General features: G+C 53.1%; 3 protein-coding genes across 3 annotated transcripts; 1 reads left to right on the top strand and 2 right to left on the bottom strand.

Moving 5' to 3' along the window:
- Positions 1-979: 979 nt before the first annotated feature.
- Positions 980-6,851, bottom strand: cdk13 (cyclin dependent kinase 13). Its single transcript, XM_068747885.1, is given in 17 exon segments — positions 980-2,232; positions 2,294-2,776; positions 2,859-3,058; positions 3,141-3,272; positions 3,360-3,476; positions 3,581-3,658; positions 3,745-3,846; positions 3,941-3,997; positions 4,074-4,155; positions 4,158-4,259; positions 4,348-4,512; positions 4,598-4,681; positions 4,684-4,742; positions 4,842-4,905; positions 4,908-5,065; positions 5,178-5,660; positions 5,725-6,851. Coding segments are annotated over 17 exon segments (4,143 nt in total). The 3' UTR covers positions 980-1,582.
- A 3,801-nt stretch (positions 6,852-10,652) lies between these two features.
- On the bottom strand, positions 10,653-11,622 carry ralaa (v-ral simian leukemia viral oncogene homolog Aa (ras related)). The gene is made up of 4 exons (XM_068748169.1): positions 11,494-11,622; positions 11,191-11,399; positions 10,872-11,046; positions 10,653-10,775 (listed from the first exon to the last, which is right to left on the bottom strand). The coding sequence occupies exons 1-4, from the start codon at positions 11,605-11,607 to the stop codon at positions 10,653-10,655; spliced, it is 621 nt and encodes a 206-aa protein (XP_068604270.1). The 5' UTR covers positions 11,608-11,622.
- Positions 11,623-13,451: 1,829 nt separating this feature from the next.
- Positions 13,452-17,429, top strand: med1l (mediator complex subunit 1-like). Its single transcript, XM_068748276.1, has 17 exons — positions 13,452-13,523; positions 14,025-14,103; positions 14,180-14,234; positions 14,615-14,741; positions 14,807-14,835; positions 14,924-14,995; positions 15,094-15,168; positions 15,243-15,319; positions 15,393-15,455; positions 15,555-15,669; positions 15,767-15,891; positions 15,977-16,092; positions 16,210-16,408; positions 16,489-16,578; positions 16,757-16,859; positions 16,938-17,071; positions 17,410-17,429. The coding sequence occupies exons 1-17, from the start codon at positions 13,452-13,454 to the stop codon at positions 17,427-17,429; spliced, it is 1,551 nt and encodes a 516-aa protein (XP_068604377.1).
- The last annotated feature ends 1,166 nt before the right edge of the window (positions 17,430-18,595 follow it).

Here is an 18,595-nt window from a genome sequence, read left to right as displayed (position 1 = left end):
GGAGAGAAGGCGGGGCCGTGTCTGGGAGGCGGAGCAAGGAACTGCAGAAATGAACGTGTGTGTAATGTGTGTGAAATTAGCTTAGCGCAGACAGGAAGGAGGAAGTAATCGGATACTTCACAATGCTTCTTTGACATTTATCTCTCTTCCACGCTTTCCTTTACGCATCCCTCTCCCCTCCCAACCGATCGGCCTCCGTGTGTGACAGTAAAGGTCACCGCGGTCTGACCTTTGGTCGGCCTCAGCCAACAGGGTGGAAAAGCTGCTCTTTCACCATCCATCAAGGCTGATCTGCCGTGACGGGCGCTCCGCCCCGCCCCCATCCGGCGGGCGGCAGGTAAATCACCTCCGCTCTGACGTCACGCCTCTAAAGCAGAGCGACTTTAAAGGAGGCCGCCGTCACGCAAGATGGTCCGTTTTACATTTACAGAGAGACGACTCACAAATGGCGTCTTTCTCTTTGGACACACACACAAAGAAAGCTGCGCCCCCCCCCCCCCGAAGGCCTTTAAACGCCGTCACTGCGGCTGACTCGCCTCCCCCAGGGGCGGCTCGGCGCCGTGACGGGCTGGAGGTCGCAGAACGGTTCAGCTGCTGCGAAGCCTCAAAGGTTGACTCAGAGTTGGGCATTCATTCTTTCATAAACCATCCTTAACCTGCACCCCCCCCCCCCCCCCCCCCCCCACACACACACACAGGTAGCCCCTCCTCTCGGATCAGCAAGGGGTTAATAAGTTAACAAGTCTAGTTCGGTCGAAGTGTAATTAGATTAAGGAGTTAAAGTTAAGGAAAGTCTCTGGGCCAACTTCATCCAATCAACGCCCTCAGCTCAGCTGGCATTAAAGAGCACGTGTCCATGTGCCCATCCGGTCTCTCGGCGCCACACTGTGGCTCATTCGGGAAGTACAACCAGCAGATTTTTGAGATGGACCCAGAACCCTGATCCCCCCCAAAGTAATCAAGCAGACAACGACTCATCATGATGTTTTTTTTAATAAACATTTTCCAAAGAAGGGGGGGGGCAAAATCATTTTGGTACAAAATGAAAAAGACAGTTTCTTTTTTTGCGTCAAGATTTTACAACACTGGGAAAGAAGGAGGCCGTTTAAAATGAGAGCCGCCTTTCCAACCCGGTCGATCGGGTTTGGGTGCGTCCATTGATCACCAGCCCATTCAGCTGAGCCTTCATCACCATCGTCATCGTCGTCACGGCCGTAACGGAGACAAACGCCGCGGCGCCGCTCACGCCCAGAGCGCGTCATCCGGTCCCCTTTCCCACCTACTTCAGTCAGTAGTGCAAAAACATTAATACTAGTTTGCCCTTGAGCAAGCGAGGAAAGCGGCGACGGCAGCGGTTCAAAATGTCGCCGGCCTGGAAAACGTACGCTCAAAAAAAAGTTTAATTTAAAAGACAACAAAACAGATTAGAAAAAAATACGAAACGTGGTGCCAGAAAAGCTCCTCCGGCGTTCTTCAGCGTCGGCGTCCTCGGGCCAGAGCCAATCCCGGGAGGCGCCGGGCTCGGACGCCGCTCCTTCCACCTTTCTGTCCGAACAGTTTCCATTTTGGTACGTCCAGACTCTCAGAACGGCAGGCCCCGCCCCCTGATCGCCGCCGTCGAGTTCATGTGCGGGATAAAGCCGAGAGGCAGCGGCGGAGCCCCGATTTGGGAAGGGGAACCCCAGGGTGGTCCGGGTGGGGGCGCGGCGGGCCCGCCGTCCTTTCGGGGCATGGCGTGGTTGTACAGGTGGATGGCGCCGGGGTGGGGGTGACCCTCCACGGGTAAAGGGCTGTGATTGTACTTAAAACGGTGGTCCTTGTCCCCGGAGAACACCATGCTGCAGGGGGCCGGGGGGGGCGGGGCCAGGACGGAACCGGCAGCCGGGGCCCGGCCGCCGAACGCGTCCCTCAAGGTGTGAGGAGGCAGACCCCCCCCCAGCAGGTGACCCATGTAGCCGTCCCCGTACCCGACAGGAGTGTACGGTGGAGGGGGGGGGGGGCGGGTGTAGTCGCCCCCGTATCCAGACCCTTCCGCAGTGGGCATGGGGGGGTAGTCTGGCTCCAGGGGTCTCCCTCCGTCGCCCCCGCCTGCGGACACAAGCGGGGGGGCGTGGCCGGCCTGGGGCTCGGGCGGCGGCTGCCGGTAGTCCAGGTCGGCGTGAGGTGGGGGCTCCGGAGGCTCAGGCGGTCTCTGGTCTGGGGGCAGGATGGAGACTCCGCCCACTTCGGATGCTAAAATGAAGAAATCACATCGCATTAAATCCACTTAATTATTATAGACAATAAAACCGACCTGAAGGTTTACCTGGGGAGACCGGACTGGGCTCGGGGGGCTGTTTGATGTCTGGAGGTGGAGCCTGTGCTCCTGCAGGCTCCGCCCCCTCCCCGCCGTCGCTCGGCTCCTGCCTGCGGCCTTGCTGAGCCTGGAGGAGCCGAGCCAGCAACATCGTCACGGCCGTCTGCGTGGCAGCCGCGGCGTCCCCTTCCGGGACTCCCGAAGGCGCCGACACGGGGGGCGAGGGGGGCTTGGGCATCGGGGGTGTGCGAGGAGGAGCCGGCTGCGGAGGGGGGGGAGGGGGCGGCGGCGGCGGCGGCTCAGGCGGGTCGGCGGGAGGGGCGAGCGCTTTGGAGAGCTGCTGCAGCGTCTCCTGGTTGACCTTCGAGCTCATGGCCTGAACGAACTGGCTCGAGTTCACGGCGCCCGCGGGCTGGCCCAGGAAGTTCAGGAGGACGGCCAGCTGCTCCTGGGTCAGCTGCGAGTTTGTGGCTTTGGTGTCTGAGGGGGGGTCAACAAAAAACCAGTCAACCCAAACGCACGCGGGTCCCGACAACGAACGCACGCAGCGGTTCAAACTCACCCGGCAGCGTCGACGCCGCCGCCGCGTTCTGGCCTTTGCCGCCTCCGGGGGCCGGGAAGCCCTGGGGGGTGTTGCTGCGGCTGTCGTCGAGGCCCAGCTCCTTCCGTGGCGCCTTGGGCGCCGCCATTTCCTCCGGCATCTGCTTCTGCCGCCGGCGCTTCTTGCTCCACAGCTCGTGACAGTCCTGCCACAGCGGGAGGCTGGAAACGAGCAGGAAACACGGTCAGACGGGAGCGCCCGAGGAGGCGGAGCCACGCCCCCAAACAGCCACGCCCAACGTACTCGGGCGGGGGCATCGTGTCCGGGTCCACGTCTTTCAGGAACTCGCTGCCCAAGGCTTGCTCGGCCGTGCAGCGCTTGCCGGGGTCCAAGTTTAACATGTGGTCGAACAGGTCCAGCGCGGAGGGGGGGATGCTGGAGGGGGGGGCAAACATTCAGCGCACGGACAGAAGCGCGCCCGACGCCCCGATATTCGGCGAGGCCTCGTAAAACTGAACTCACAACGAGAACTCCTCCCGCAGGCGGCGCCGGTACTGCTTCTTTGGTTTCATGGTGTTGAAGAACGGGAGCTTTATGACGTCCGGCCAGACGGCGGGGGAGGGGCTGCCGCATATCCGGCTGAAACGACACACGTTTATTTTGTTCGGACGCGAAAGGCAGTCGCTGCTCGTTTGAAAGACGAATCATCCGGAATTAGAACGCAAGTTGAGCCAGACCCGTACCTGATGAGCTCCAACTGAGCGAGCTCCTGATTGGCCTGAAATATCGGCTTCTTGGTGAAAAGCTCTCCCAGGATGCATCTGCGTGCGACCCAAAAGAAGAAACCGGTCAGGCGGCGACGCCAAAACGAACGCCGCCGCCGCCGAAAGCCGCGTCCCGCTCTCACCCGCAGCTCCACACGTCGATCGCCGGCGTGTAGCGCTCTTCTCCGAGGAGCAGCTCCGGGGGGCGGTACCACAGCGTGATCACCTTGTTGGTGTATGGACGACTGAAGGGGGGGGGGGGGGGGGGGAAACGTGGATTCGTTAGCACGGCGGCTAGCCGAGGCTAGCCGGCGTCCGCGGAGAACACGGAAGCGTCACCTTTCTTCGGAGTTATACAGCCGAGCGAGCCCGAAGTCCGCCAGCTTGATTTGGCCTCTGTTGAGAAAGGCGTGGGGGTAAATTAAAACAGGCGAAGGATTACAGGCGGTTAGCGGCGGCGCCGAGGCCTCGCCTGTTGTTGAGCAGGATGTTGGAGCACTTGATGTCCCGGTGCAGGAAGTTCTTCTTGTGGCAGTAGTCCAGCCCCTCCAGCAGCGCATGAACGACTTGATGTGGCTCTCGTTGAAATGCACCAGGCCGGACTCCAGCAGGCCCATCAGGTCGTGGTCCATGTACTCAAAGACCAGGTAGAACGCGCCTGAGGGGGGGGGGGGGGGGGGGAGGGGGGGGTTCAACGCCACGGCAGAGACCGACGCGTGAAACCGACCGTCCGAAAGCCACCCGACCTTTGTCGTTCTTGAAGTCGAGCGCGTCCTCCTTGTCGGTGACGATCTCCTTCATGTTGATGATGCTCTTGTGGTTCAGCTGCCGCAGGATCTTGATCTCCCTGATGGCGGTGATGGGGAAGCCCTCCTTCTCGTTGTCCAGGCGGACCTTTTCAGCGCCACCATCTCGGCTACGGAACGAGCGACAATCGTCGGACCGTCGCCGGCGACGCGGAGACGCCGGCCGCTCTCGGGGGGGGGGGACACACACACTCACCGGTGTCTTTGTCCTTCGCCTTGTACACCTGCCCGTAGGTGCCCTCCCCCGTGATGCCGATGATCTCGAACTTGTCACGCAGCATTTCCCCCAGTCGATCGCCGTTTCCTTGATCTCGCCGTATCTCGGGCCGCATATTCTGAGAGAGGTTGAAGAAGGGGGGGGGGGAAGCGAGTGAGGAAGCAGCAGCGATGAAGAGGACGGGGAAGCGGGGCGCCAAACGCGCGCCGCCACCTACTTGGGTCTTCTGCGAGGCGCCTGGGACTTCCTGTCCTCGGCGGGGCTGAGCGGGGGAGACGTCCGCCGGAGATTTCCGGCGGCAGCGGCAAGTCGGCGAGAAGCTGGCGCACCTTCCTCTCCGTCCTCTTCCTCGCCGAGAGCGAGCCGTCCCTTGAAGCTGCCGGAAGAAAGAAAGCGCGAGACGCAGCGCGAGCGAGACGCCGGAATCAGTTTGAGCCTGCGCTAATCGTTCTGGAGGCGTGTCGATAAACGGCGCCGTACCTTTCCCCCTTATCGATGTGCTCGAGGACCGCCGGGGGCAACGGGAGCGCCGCTGCGGCCGGGGCGGGGGGACAGGGGGCGAGGCGTTCTTTGTCCTTGCTCGGTGCGGACGCCGGCGCTTTCCTTCGATCGCGGGGGCACGGGCTCGTCCTTCCCCTTCGCCTCCCTCTCTCTGCTGGGCTGCCGGTCGGCGGGGGACGGGGGCTGGTTGGACGTCGGGGTTCGGGGGCCTCGCTCCGGTGGCGGCGGGGAGGGGGGACGCCCCTTCCTGGTCGAGTGGTTGGACTTGGGGCTGGGCTGGGGAGCGGACGAGGAGCTCTTGGTCGGCGTCGACGTGCTGCTGGCGTTCCTGGCTTTGGCGGCCGCTTCCGCCGCCGCCGCCGCCTTGGCCTTCTTCTGCTTGCTGAGCTCGCCGGCGAGGCTGGTTTTGAAGGTGAGCGTTCCGGGCGAGAGGCTGGACGGCCGGCTGCGCGAGCGGGAGCGGCGGTGGCGGCTGCGAGACCGCGAGCGTCTCGCGGAGGAATACGGGCTTCTGCTGCGCGACCGAGCGGATCGCCTGGAGAGGAGACATTTTGAATAAACAGACACTCCGGCAAACGAACGAGGTCACAGAAACTCACCTGACATCCGGACCGGGACTCGGGGACTTCCTGTACGGACTCCGTGACCTCCTGCGGCTTCCGTAGGGACTTGAACCGAACTCTCCGTGTTCGTACGGACTGTGTCGGCCGTAGCTCGGAGACCGGCGCCAGTTGCCCGGACTCGCCGGGGACCGCTTCCGTTTGTTGCTGGCGTACGAAGCGGGCGACTTCGGGGCGCCGTACGCGCCGTAGCCTTCTGCATCCCGGCTGTAATACGGCGCGCTGGGGGAGACCTTTTTGCTCCCGTAATTTGGACTTCGTCTCGCTACGAGCTGGGTGTAGCCGCCGGGGGACTGGTAGCTGTACGGAACCGACGTCCCGTAGGGACTTTCCGCTTTGAGTCCGGGACTTCTCCTGTACGTCCTGGCGTCTTCGCGGTCGTCTCTGTAGGACTGCGGAGCGTCTCTGTACGCGGACGGAGGCTCTTTCTCAGACCTCGTTTTACTCTTCTGTCTTTTGGAGTCCTTCTTCTCCGCGGATTGCGAGGACTGGGACGTCGACGTCCTCTTACCGTTCTTGTCGCTGCTCCTCGTCGACTCTCTGTGGGGTTTGGAGCCGCTCCGGGCTTTTGAGGAGTCTCGCTCCCGACCCGGACAGTCCTTCTTCTTGCCCGGCTCCTTCTCTTGCTTGCTCCTTTCGGACGGTCCTCTCGCTTGTTCGCCCTTGCCGACTCTCTGCCGGTCTCTCGGCCGTCTTCCGTCCGGAGACGCCGGTCCGTTATAGTCGCCGAAGTCCACTTCGCTAAGTCGCTCTACTGACAGCCTGTCAACATGGAGGTCTGGTTTAGGAGAGGGGCTCCCAGAAAACCGCTCCGACTGGGAGCTGACGTCATCGTACTCTACCAAAGTCCGAAGTTCAGCTTCGTTGTCTAAAGTGCCTCTCCGGTTAATGCCCGGGCCCCCCGGTGTCCCGGTCGGCCACACGCCCCTGTCCCGGGCCTGCCTGCGTTTCTTTTTCCTGGAAGCAGATGACCGCCTCTTCTCACGGTGTCTGTCCCGCTGGGCAGCGTCGCTCCCCGGCTTACTGCGCCTGTCCTGCCTGTTAGCATTCCGCTGTGCGGAGGGGCTTCGTCCCCGACCTTCGCGAAGCAGCTCCGGATTAGGCATTTATTCTCCGAATGAATGCTACAGCCACGTCGATAATTATCTGGTCTAGCAAAACTATGTCCCTGGATGCGCCGTACAACAAAACATTGGGCTAGCTGTGTGACAGGCTAGTTAGCTTTCAGATAGGCAAATTCGCAATTTAACAGCCAAGCTAGCTAGCGAGCTAAATCACAAGCTAGGAGTTAGCAATACTAAGCTAGCTCGTTTGGGGGGTGCGTAAAAAGTGAGTTATTTCACCCCAATTCATGACAATTGGTACCCGTAGATCCCGCTACGAAGCATCCACAATAGCTCTAGAGCCCGTCTGTTACTCAACCGCTGCACACCAGAACGGACATTTCCCAGATATGACGGGTAAACGGTAGTCGATTTAGCCGGCTAGCCTCCAGAAGCTAACTGTGTCCATCTACAGTTGCATTCCATTTCATGGTCAAAGCCTAGGCCCAAAGCGCCGCTAAAATCAAAATCCAGCTCTTCTGAGACGTCGCGCTTCATCCAAGGATGTAAATCCATTTACAGTAAAGTGATAACGCGATGATTTTAAAAACTCAATCCTGCCCCCTGACAAACTTCTTCTCGCCTTCCATCACACTCCAACGTCCAACAAGGAAGTGAACGGCACGCGAGTCGCTGGGTAGCCGCTGCTAGCGAGCTAGCTACCTAGCCGCTAGCACGTTAGCCAGCTAGCATTCCTTTCTCATTGCGTGGAGTTCAATAGCAACTCAGGCAAGAAGCAATAAAACAATGAGATTAAAAAAACCCGCAGATCCCGTCCGATTGTTGTTCTCCCTTACCGCCGCACGGTCCGAGTGTAGCGGACGTATTTCCGTGTAAAAATGGCTCCAGATATCCTAGAATTTATTTTAGATTATCCTAACTTTGTTCGCATTGTGGGCTACTCGATGGGGGCCCGGACAGCTTTCAAACTACAGGCCTCTTGCGCCGACGCGAACCAATGATGCGCGTCTACGTCATCCAGATCGGTGGGTACGTCACCGCCCAGGGAAACCCCTACCTTCGTAATATGGCACAATAAAATAACATTACAGGTGTCTTAGATGTGTGCACTGATTTAGAAATTAATATATGAATCATTTGATTGATTCCTACAGAAGTTCTGCTACACAACATAACAAGTTGTGCCAATTCAAATTAAAAAGTCAACAAATAAGAAGTCATCGATGGAATTAATGATTTTTAACCAATATACACACGTGTATTTAGATGTGTGATTTTCTACATATTCCACACCACAACCAGTCTCATCACACAAACAAGACTCTGGAAATATATTTTTAGTAATATCTATTTATTTGCCATTTTCAAAATAACTCACACAAACAAAATGAACTGAAATGTAAGGTTCACCTCTTGCATTCACAAACAGGCTACATTAGTGGTTATGTTCAAAAATAAGTAAACACTAAAACTATTTATGGCATACATACAACCATCCAATCAAAGACGGATATTCCTTTTTTTATTACAAGGGTGTTATATATATATATATATATATAAAAGGCTAAAGAACACAGACAGGGGCAGTTAGCTTATAGCCTTCACACAAAATCGGTTTTAATTCCGCTCCTTGTGCCCTGCAGAATTATTTGGGCCACAGATAAGATTTAATTATATGTGAAGATGAAATGTTGAATAAGCTCCTGCAGAAACACCGAAACACGAGTCAGACTGTCGAGCCAATAGAGCGAGAGCAAGCAGCGTGGAGGGATTAAATGATGAAAACACACAGCTGTTCACGTAACGGCCGGCCTTTTCCTTTCGATGCGTCTCGGTCCTCGTGTCACGTACTGAACGTTTAGCCCTTAGCGTTGTGACGCCGTCGTTTCCCAACTTTCTGGGTTCCATCCCATCTCGCCCTTCCATCTTTAGCACTCGCAACCGCGTGCTTTTAACAGCCGTAAGACAAACGAAGCCGACAATCGATGAACGCTCTTAAAGTCTTGAGTCCAATTGGAACAAAACTTTTCCCAATATTTAAAATACACCGTCAAACAGTCCTCAACTTTTGAGTTGAGGACTTTGATTTAAGTATATGCATCAAAGGAATAAACTTCAAAATAAGAAAACTAAGTCCTAAATATCCATCTCAAAGCAATCAATAAATAATCTGATAAAACATCTAGTTAAAAACTAGGTGGGGGAGATTTTTAATTCTTGAATTTGTCTATTCTTTACCGACGTTTCACCTTCGCCTGGTTTTCTATCAAGCTGGTTGCGTAACCCAATCTGCACACTTTGGTGGGGACATAAAAAGCTCCTCTTTGCATAGAGTCTAGTTTTGGGAATCCTGTCATGGATGTAAAGGCGCTCATAAACTCACAGAAATGTCTCGACGACCTCTGGACGGAGGTGAGACTTTAAATAGGACTAAATAACACTAAAATAACTTATTCTGAATAGTCCATAAATGTTATGCTGAAGAAATAAAGAGTGGCTCAGTCTTTAAGGGAAAGCAAAATAGCGGCGGCTCAGACTTCACAGTGCGTTTTGGTCTGACGATCGGGAATAGCATTCCCAATGTAGTTTTTTTTACACTGCTTGAAAGTCAAATAAAAACATTGGAGGGAGGGGGGGGGGGTTATTAAGACGTGCTACAGCTCAAAAACGTCAGCGTCCCACTGAGCCGAACGTCAGTGACCTCTGTACGTCATCGGCTCCCTAACGTGACAAGTGAACGGGAATCTTTCACATTCACAACGGCGGCGCACACGAGTCCGTCCTCGCTCTTCTGGATTTACCTCCAACCCACACGCATTGAACACAAGTAACTAAATCCTTGTAACTTTGCATTTCCTTTCCAGGTCATTCAGACCCGGTTCTTTTTCAGATTCACGTTTGCCACCGGCGGTGCTGCATTCGTGACGCTCACTGGGAATGTTTTTCTCTTTGGTGACTTAAGAGCAACTCTTTTGGATCCCTTTAAGAGATTTGTTTAAGTAAAAAAAAAAAGGGGCTAAGTAAATGGAAGCTAAAGGTTTGATGAACTCCAGGGTGCGTTTAGACAGCATGCAAATGTCGTAGTGTTTGGGAATCGCCTTGTAGCGCAGCACCAGAGATCGCTTTGCTTTAAAACAAAAAAAGGCAATGAAAATCATTAGAGTGAGGTAAAACTGCTCAATAGCTAGATTTGAGAATGATAAACAGAAGAGAAAAAAAAAAGTGCGGTGTTGGAAATTCCTTCACAGATTTAAGGGTAATGATGGATGTCATTTGTGCATTTGAGGAGTCTCAACAAAAGTGCAGTGAAGGAGAACATTAGTGCTTTTATCTTCCACCGGCTGATATGAAAAGGACAACGAGCGACTTCGCAGATAAAATAAGGGTCGTGATGATAGAAAGTAAAATCGAGGCGTGAAGAGCATTAAATTTAAGCTGCGGTTTACAGAATGCAGTCGCTGCACAGACGTAATCTACGTCTTCCTGGTGGCACTTCAGCTCTGGCTTGATGCTCCATTCGTCAACGGTCAAACCTCAACACCTTCAATTGTCTTGTTTCTCTCCGACTGCACATGTGTATGAATATTATGCACATTAAAAACCTACAATGAAAAGGTAACATTGTAGGTCTCGGGGAGAGCGCGAGAGAGAGAGAATAGATAAAGTATTTGGACGTTCAGCACTGAAACACCCTCGTACGACTCCCTGACACACGGACACGTGTCCTGTTGGCCAGGAACAGGAAGTCATGGTCGGGGCATGATGGGCACAAAAAACCAATGCAAAAGTCTGAGTAATGTACACGTTAGCCAAGCAGCGGTCCTGCCCCCCCCCCCCCTACCACTATAAAATACAGCAGCGCTCTCTAATTCTCTTGGCCAAGCTTTTACTTTTCTTCTTGCCGTTCTTCTCTTTGCTGTCCTCCATTTTCCTCGCCCGGATCTCTCTCATCAGGTCAAAGAACACCTGTGGGGGGAAACAAAAGGTCCGCGTTTCTGTCCGTCGATGCCGATGAGGTGAAGCCACGGCGGCGGCTGACTAGCTTTAGCATGCGGAACGTACCTTGTCGACATTGGCGCGGGTTTTGGCGGAAGTCTCCACGTAGCACACGCCCCACTGCTCGGCGCGCGCCTTAGCCTCGTCCGCGCTGACCTGCCGCCGGTCGTCCAAGTCCGACTTGTTACCGACCAGGAGGAAGGGAACGTTCTCGTCCTCCTTCACCCGCAGGATCTGCTCCCTGTAACGGGAAATGCCATTCGGCCGACATTCTACCGACGGCTCGGGTTGAAAGCGAACGGCGGGGAGAACAGCGGTGGCTTTTCACGATGTTCCGACGCCAACCGCGGCTAAAACGAAACAGAAAATGAAATCCTGCTCGTACCGGAAGTCTACCGTCGCCGCAAACGATTCCAGCTCTGTGATGGAGAAGACGCAGAGGAAACCCTCGCCGCTGCGGAAGTAGTTGTCCCGTATGGCTGCGTAGTCTTCCTGCCCTGCGGTGTCCAGGATGTCGATCTGCACCTCCTCCCCATCCAACACCACCTTCTTCCTGTAACTGTCAGCCTTGGTCGGCTCATAGTCTTCAACAAACTAAGAAGAAGAAGAAAACGGTGGTCAACTTAGTCATTTATAAAGCTTTTTTCAGCAATACGTGACTATCGCCGGCGAGCTGGAAGTTGCTGACCTCGTCATACATGAACTGGAGCGTGAGGGCCGATTTCCCGACTCCGCCGCTGCCCACCATGATCACTTTGTGGAGGGCCAGAGAGTTCTGCCCTTTGGGCTTAGCAGCTGCCATGGCGCTGTACCTGGAGATCCGGGGCGGGAAAAGGGAGGAAGTTCAACGTGGAGCCGGCCGTGAAAAAGCAGGCTAAAAGAATTGAAGCGGCAACAAAAAAAAAAAGTGCAAATGAAAAGTCCTGGGGAGAAATAAAGAGAGAAGGAATCCATCTTTATGTTGAATAGCAACGTAATGACATCATTAAACTCCATGTAAAACACAGCGCAATAAAAAACACTTCCTTCAATGCAAAGCTATTTTGCAGGCAACGTTCACGTATAAATTCTCCAACCATCGAGAAAAGATCAGTGACGCGGGGAAAAGGGAAGCGCAGCATCAAACAGTCGCCAAAACGCTTTCAACCGACGAGGAACTGTAGAAATCATTTAGCGAAAGAAACGCCATCGTTCAACATCTGGCAGTGCCCCCCCCCCCCCCCCCAACACATGCCCAAACGATTTACAGATCACCGTCCCGTACATAACAGACCTGGAACACTGGCAATTCCATCATAATACCAAAGTGTGTTGATGCTGTTAACTATCGAAGGGCCATCAAAATCAGATCAAAAAAGATCAGCGGCTTTCTCTGCACTGAAAAATCAATACTACAAATTGTAATATTGACATTTTCTTTTACATTTTTTTTAACCTTACTTTTGAATAAGAAATGAAAAGTGCTCTTGAGGAAAATGTATATTCCTATCTACTTTAAGACCCAAAGAAAACGTTGATATAACAAGAAAAGAACGTTAAACTAAACACACAAATTAGATGCATCGGCACAATCGATCAGTACGTTTATCAGCAATCATGATCACGCCAAATATAACAAATAAAAACATTTGATTTGCCTCATGACAATAGCTGGTGATCTGTCAACTGCAGGTAAACACGCTAGCGGGATACCTACGGTGGCCGATGTGGCTAACTAGCTAACAGCCGGAGCAGATCAACGATTAAAAAAGCCTCAAATTGACACTGAGGTCAGACGTTTTTATATAAAAAAAATAAAATAAAAGGCAGCGGCGAAAGATAACACATAAAACACAAAAAACCTCTAAATGAGCTACTCAGCTCAACAGATCGATCTGCTAAAACTCAGCTAGCCTGCTAGCCTGCTAGGGTGGCAACACCGGGAAAGGGTTAGCAAGCGATAACGAGCAGCTAATCAGAAGTAAACGATGCTACGTCAACGGGAACCCGCCGCTACCGGTAGAACTGGAGCGTTTACGCGGAGAAAATAAAAAAAAATAGCACCTACCGACAAATTCAACAGCGTGCGCCCCGGCGCGACGGTTAACGGCGGTCAAACTACGGTAGCAGAAATGAATAGGCTTAGCTAGCTGCTCGTTAGCTCATGGCTAGCTCCCTCGCTAGCTCCAGCTGGTAGCCGTTAGCAGCAGAGTCTGCCTGCCTGGACGTCCTGTGGGGCTGGGCTCAGCCTGGCAACGCCCGCCTCCGTCTCTTTTCTAAATAATAACATAATCTGAGTTAATTTGCCCACTTTATTGGTGATTGCGCGTAAAAATACAGTTTAAAGGAAGTTAATCTGACGATGCCACGTAATTGATTAATTGGCTAATCCTATAAATGCTTGCACTTTTTTCTCCAACGGAGGCTGCAGGAGAAATTAGAGGCAGGTTATGCTGATTTTTATCTATTTTTAGTATTAATTAAGTTTTATGAAAAGGCTGACTGCGTGCATTGTTATAAAACAGGATTAACCTTTTAAACCTACTACCACAATTGGAATGATGCACTTTAAAACTGCTTAAAGTGGCGAATCTTTTAACAAATGTGAACCTATTTGACGACTTTCTCGTCTTTTTTTGTGCTTTAGTGATGATGGCAGCTTCCACAATGTCTGACCTGCGCTTGAAATTCGCAGACAAATCCTGGAATGAAACATTCAATTTAGTTCGAAGATGCATGGTAGGGACACATTCCGGCAAACTGCTATTTCTATTTATTATCTGCACGTTAAAAAACGTGTTTTTTTTTACATTAGAATGCGGTGATCACATAAACATCCCTTTTTTCCTTTTTCTTTTTTAAAGTTGTGCCCCTTAATTGTATCCAAAGAGAGAAGTGATTGGATGTAAACGTTTTAGTCTCGTCACTGGGTGGCTTCTAGAAAATGACGCGCAGAGAATGAGATCATCTTTACAGGAAGACACAAACGCCGTTTGTTTGCTGAATCAGCCGTTTGTGTATCAATAGCCACTTGGATTCTGCTCACTTCAAGTATCTTATTGTCTTCCTGAGGTTGCCTTGAGATAAACTGGCGCCTCTGCTTGGGCCGAAGGTTTAAGGCCGGGGCTTTGTCATGCAGCTTCCGGCCTTTGGGACTTTTGGAGGACTTCATAAAAATAGATGCCATACAAAATGTGTTGCAGTTTTTTCCCCGTTTTCTCCCCTTTGACGCCCCGACAGGAGAAATCCAGAGGCAAATCCAAACCATCTGAGCTGCTGGTCCGATCCCTCGAGACGCTCCAGGAAGCGTTTAACGATGGTAAACGGCATGTTAATAACTCTGCGTGGTTAAGTTGATGAATTCCACTTGTGACTAAGTCACTCTTGTGTTCCAGTGTCGTCTCTGAATCTCATGAAGTCTCGTCTGGAGATTATTACCAAACAACAAGGGTGATATTTCTCTCTCTCTCGTTGTCATTTCTGACCCGCTAACCCAGGGCTGGGCAAACTTTCTGTCACGCGGGCCACAATAGGTTCTAAAATTTGACAGAGGGGCCGGACCAAGAACAGATGGATGGAGTGTTTGTGTGAGCTAATATAAATGACACATGAAAGCTATTGCATTAAAGGATTTGGCCTTTTACAGGTAGCATTACAGAGAAAAGGTCAAATGAATGAGGTTTAATTACAATAAAATTTTATTTAATGATATAATTTGGACAAGTTCGGCGGGCCGGATTAAAAAGACCAACGGGCCGCATATGGCCCCCGGGCCTGGGTTTGCCCATGCCTGCGCTAACCTCATGGTACGGTTTAAACTGTCTCTTCAGGATGGGCTTCCACGTCACCGAGCCCACTTGCTACCTGACGGCGGACTTATTCTACCTGGAGGTGGAGCTGCTGCCCTGCGGGGGGGCGGCGGCCGTGAAGGTGGCGTCGCACGGGCGTTCTCCTGTCGTGAGTGAGCATCACCCCCCCCCCCCTTTACCCCGCATGATAATAACAGCGATGTTGCCTTGCAGCACAGCGAGTCCCTCCTACAGATGCTCAGGTGAGCAACGGCTAATTTGCATAAACTACGAGTGAATGTTGATTTATGTGGTTGTTGTTGTTGTTGTTGTTGTTTTTCCTCTGCTTAGATCCCACCAGTTTACCGAGTTCTCCATGAAGCTGGCAGGCCTCCACGCCCAGTACGACCTCCCCGGAGACCAGTAAAGCCTTCTTTTAGAATAACTTTTGTATTTTTAAAAGCCTTCCGGGAGTCTTTTTTCACTTTCAAATTATTATTTGTAATTTTTTTTCTTTCCAGTGAAATCAAACTGAGGATGCTTGCGTCTCTGCGATGTCTTTGGGAAGACCTGCAGCAAATGTCAAAGCTGCAACCGTAAGAGACGAGACCGCACAGAAAGAAGATGAAATTATTTTGGTGAATTATCAGCCGCAACTTTTTCCTTTCAGCGAGCAAACGGACCGGGACGTGTCCCAACTGGACGCGATCAACAACAGCAGGATTGGACGCCTGATGGCTGAAGGAGGTTCATGACGCCAGGAAGCCAAAGCGTCCACCGTGCACGTTTCACTCAGCGGTTCTTTCATCTGTCCTTTCAGACTCTCCCCTGACCATCCAGTTCTACATCGGCCCCACCGACGCACCGGACACCTCAGATTTCCGTAAGACGATTCACATTTGGAGGACTTAAAGTGACTCTGCGCTAGTCCTTCAAAATAAGAGTCTCCGCTTTTTTCCCCGTGTGTCTTCCGTTGCTGAAGAAACGACCGACCCGGCGGTCCAGGCGGCCCAGGTGACTTTAGTCGGCAGTGACGGGAATCACCGGCTCCAGGTGGCGTCTGTTCTCCCGCGGCCCCCGCAGCTAGATCCCCAGGGGTAGCGTGTTCCATCGGTCTGCTGCCCAATGGGAAGCCTTCGTTTTGGTGACTCTGAATGTCGGCGGCGCTTAAATGAATTTCTCTTTTTGCTGCAGCTGCCCCGTGTTCCTGCCGCCGGGCGAGGCGCTGCACGAGACCCTGCCCGCCTGTTTTCACCTCAAACTGCAGCCCCCGATACCGATGACGGGTTCTTTTATTCAAAGGCTCGGCCGAATTACAGGTCAGGCAAATATTACCGCGGGAGAGTTCGCCCCGATGGCGCGCACGCTGTTCAGATACCCTCCCCGCCCATTTCCTCCCCGTAGATGTGGCTGTACCGGAGCTTGGCCTGCAGTGGGCGCCCTTCCCTAAGGTTCTGATGACCCAAAGTGCAAACGGCCACGAGGAGATGCCAGATGAGCAGGATGCTGCGTTTGCTGTGGTGTGTCTGTTTAACATGCGACATGAAAAGGCGCTCTCGGGGGGGGGGGGGCTTCAAATATCTCTGTAAGCTTAAGATGTTCGAGCCAGGCCTGAACTAATGGGACGCTCCCCTCAGCCCCTCCCTGGCGGGCCGGTGCACGGCTACGTTCTCCCTGGATGCGCATGGGAAGCGCCTGCAACAAGCGGCGCCGCCGTCGGCGGCGTCCCCTTCAGCCACCCCGCCTGCGTCCCGGCCGTAGTGGAGCTGCTTCGGCGCCAGTGTGTCCTCAACGCGCTGCTGAGGAGCTGCTTGACTTCTCAGCCCGGCGGTTCAGGTGGGACCGATTCTCCACGGCAGGTGAGAGCGGACCGGGTGGAGACTCCGGATTAATCGGGTGTGATGCGGACCCTGCAGGCTCCGAGCCGCACCACGAGGTCCTCCCAGAGTCTGAGAGCAGCTTCTCCGTGACCTTCCGCCGACCCGACACCGACGGCCTGGCTGTCTGTGAGCATTGACCCCCCGTATAGACGGGACTGGTAACACAGAAAGGTCCTTTTCAGCATCAACAACAATGCTCTGCATTGATCCAGCGTGGTTGGGACTTTTTTTTTAGACCGCAGGGCGTGTAATTTTTACGATAATGACACGGGCTCGTCTGATTTATCGGCTTTCCTCCCCGCAGTGCTGGTGAACGTGTTTGATTCCCGTCGGATTAGCTGCACTCTGTTTGGCGCCGGATCACAGGATCCGTCTGTGAACGAATACCTTTCCGCCGCCATGACGAGGTGCGACTTGTCGACCATCGGCTTCTTCTCCAGGACGACGGCTCAGAGTCCGTTTAAAAGCCTCTGTTTCTGTCCCAGGTGCATGTCCGTTCCCGGGACCATGATGGCGTTAAACAGCAAGCTCACGCCCCCTCCCAGCGTCTCCCCGCCCCCAGGCCACCACGCCGGACCCTCGATCCCCACTGTGACGGGCGCCAGCGACGCCTCCCGGAGTGCATCAGTGCATGTCTGTCACCAGACACGGTTCCCACGGTGAACTACAACCCCCCCCGTCTGGGCCAGCGATCGGCGCCGGCGTGAAACTGCACGACTTCTGCATGTTAAGATGACGTTTTAGAAGTCAATAAAGGTTCTGCTGCAGCCAGCGTTTCATTCACACGTGAAACGCGTCCATGTTCGAGCTCACGCATGCAGATTCTGTGCGATCCGTCCAAGCCGCCGTTCACTTCCTGCAGAGAGGCTTCTCTTTTTTTTTTTCTTCCTTTTTTTAAATGTGCGGCTGAGATTGCTGGTTGTAAAGCGCTGAGGTTTGGCTTTTGACCTCTCTCAGACAGCCAAGAGCCCGGCTGACGGGCACTGTGCACGCCAGTCGACATTGTTTAAGTACATGATGCATTCTTGGTGGCTTGTAAGAGCAAAGTAGAGATCAACACACTGCACATTAAAATAAAAAAATAGCAACGGCAGGGCGCGCTCGTAGCAGGAAAACCAGATGAGTCACGGCTTCTTCTTTCTTTGTCGGGAGAGACGTTAGCCGCTCGGAGGAATTGGAAACGTCCGATGTAGCACGAATGGATTAGCATCAGGCGCGTTTAGCGGGCTAATTGGGTGGAACGCAAGCGGCTTTATCGCTCTGAATTAGCCACGCGTCGCTAAAGAGGCATCCGTTTGCTTGCGATGAATCCGAGGACGTGCCGGTCCGAACCGGAAACGCCGCTCCATCCTCTGCCGAGCTCGGCTCCGTGTGCATTTAGGAAGGAATTCCTTTACTGGGGAGGCATCCAGTGGCCTGCTTCAGCACTATTCATGGGAGCGTTCCGACGCGTGCGGGTTCAACCGCTCCCTGCAGAGACGCGTTCTCAGGCGTCTGATTGGTTGGTAAAAAGTCACACCTGAATTATTGAAGAGAAGTGACAGAATAGAGCCCTCAAACATACAGAATGGTCATTTGCCAAACGAATCCTGAATCCGGAGGAATCTCATGCCGGATCTCTCCGGATTCACGCCTCCGTCCCGGCCGGGTTGCCGTTTTCATCGTCTCATTGCTGCGTTTTAACAGACGGCTGTTTGTAGTCCTGCACAAACACCACCGGAGGGGGTTCCATTAAAGCTGGATGGGGAATCGAACTTTTTGTTGTTGTTGTTGTTGTTGTTTTGGTTAAAGGGTGGATTCAGGAATTTCTACTTTCATCAATGAGGTAAGACTTTGGCAGGGTTGGTTTAAAACAGAAAGGAAGTAGTTTAATCACAAAGGCCGTTATAAGATTCTATCTCATGCTTGGAATGCTTGGAAAGGACTTGCGTCATGACGTCATCGCGAGATCTAGCACGCGCCAGAGTCTGATTTGGATCCGAACTATTTGATTTACTGATGGAACGAGCTGATAATAATGACGCAGACTTAGAAGTATGACCGAACTGCAGCCTGAGTGGCTGTTACGTCATCCCCGTCTTAAAGCTGCAGACTATTATTATTATTATTATTATTATTATTGATTCTCTCCAAGATATTATCT

The sequence above is a fragment of the Brachionichthys hirsutus genome, chromosome 14 (genome assembly GCF_040956055.1).
Source record: "Brachionichthys hirsutus isolate HB-005 chromosome 14, CSIRO-AGI_Bhir_v1, whole genome shotgun sequence".
Taxonomy (NCBI): domain Eukaryota; kingdom Metazoa; phylum Chordata; class Actinopteri; order Lophiiformes; family Brachionichthyidae; genus Brachionichthys; species Brachionichthys hirsutus.
The sequence above is the reverse complement of the archived record's forward strand: the minus strand, read 5'-3'. Positions and strand labels throughout refer to the sequence as shown.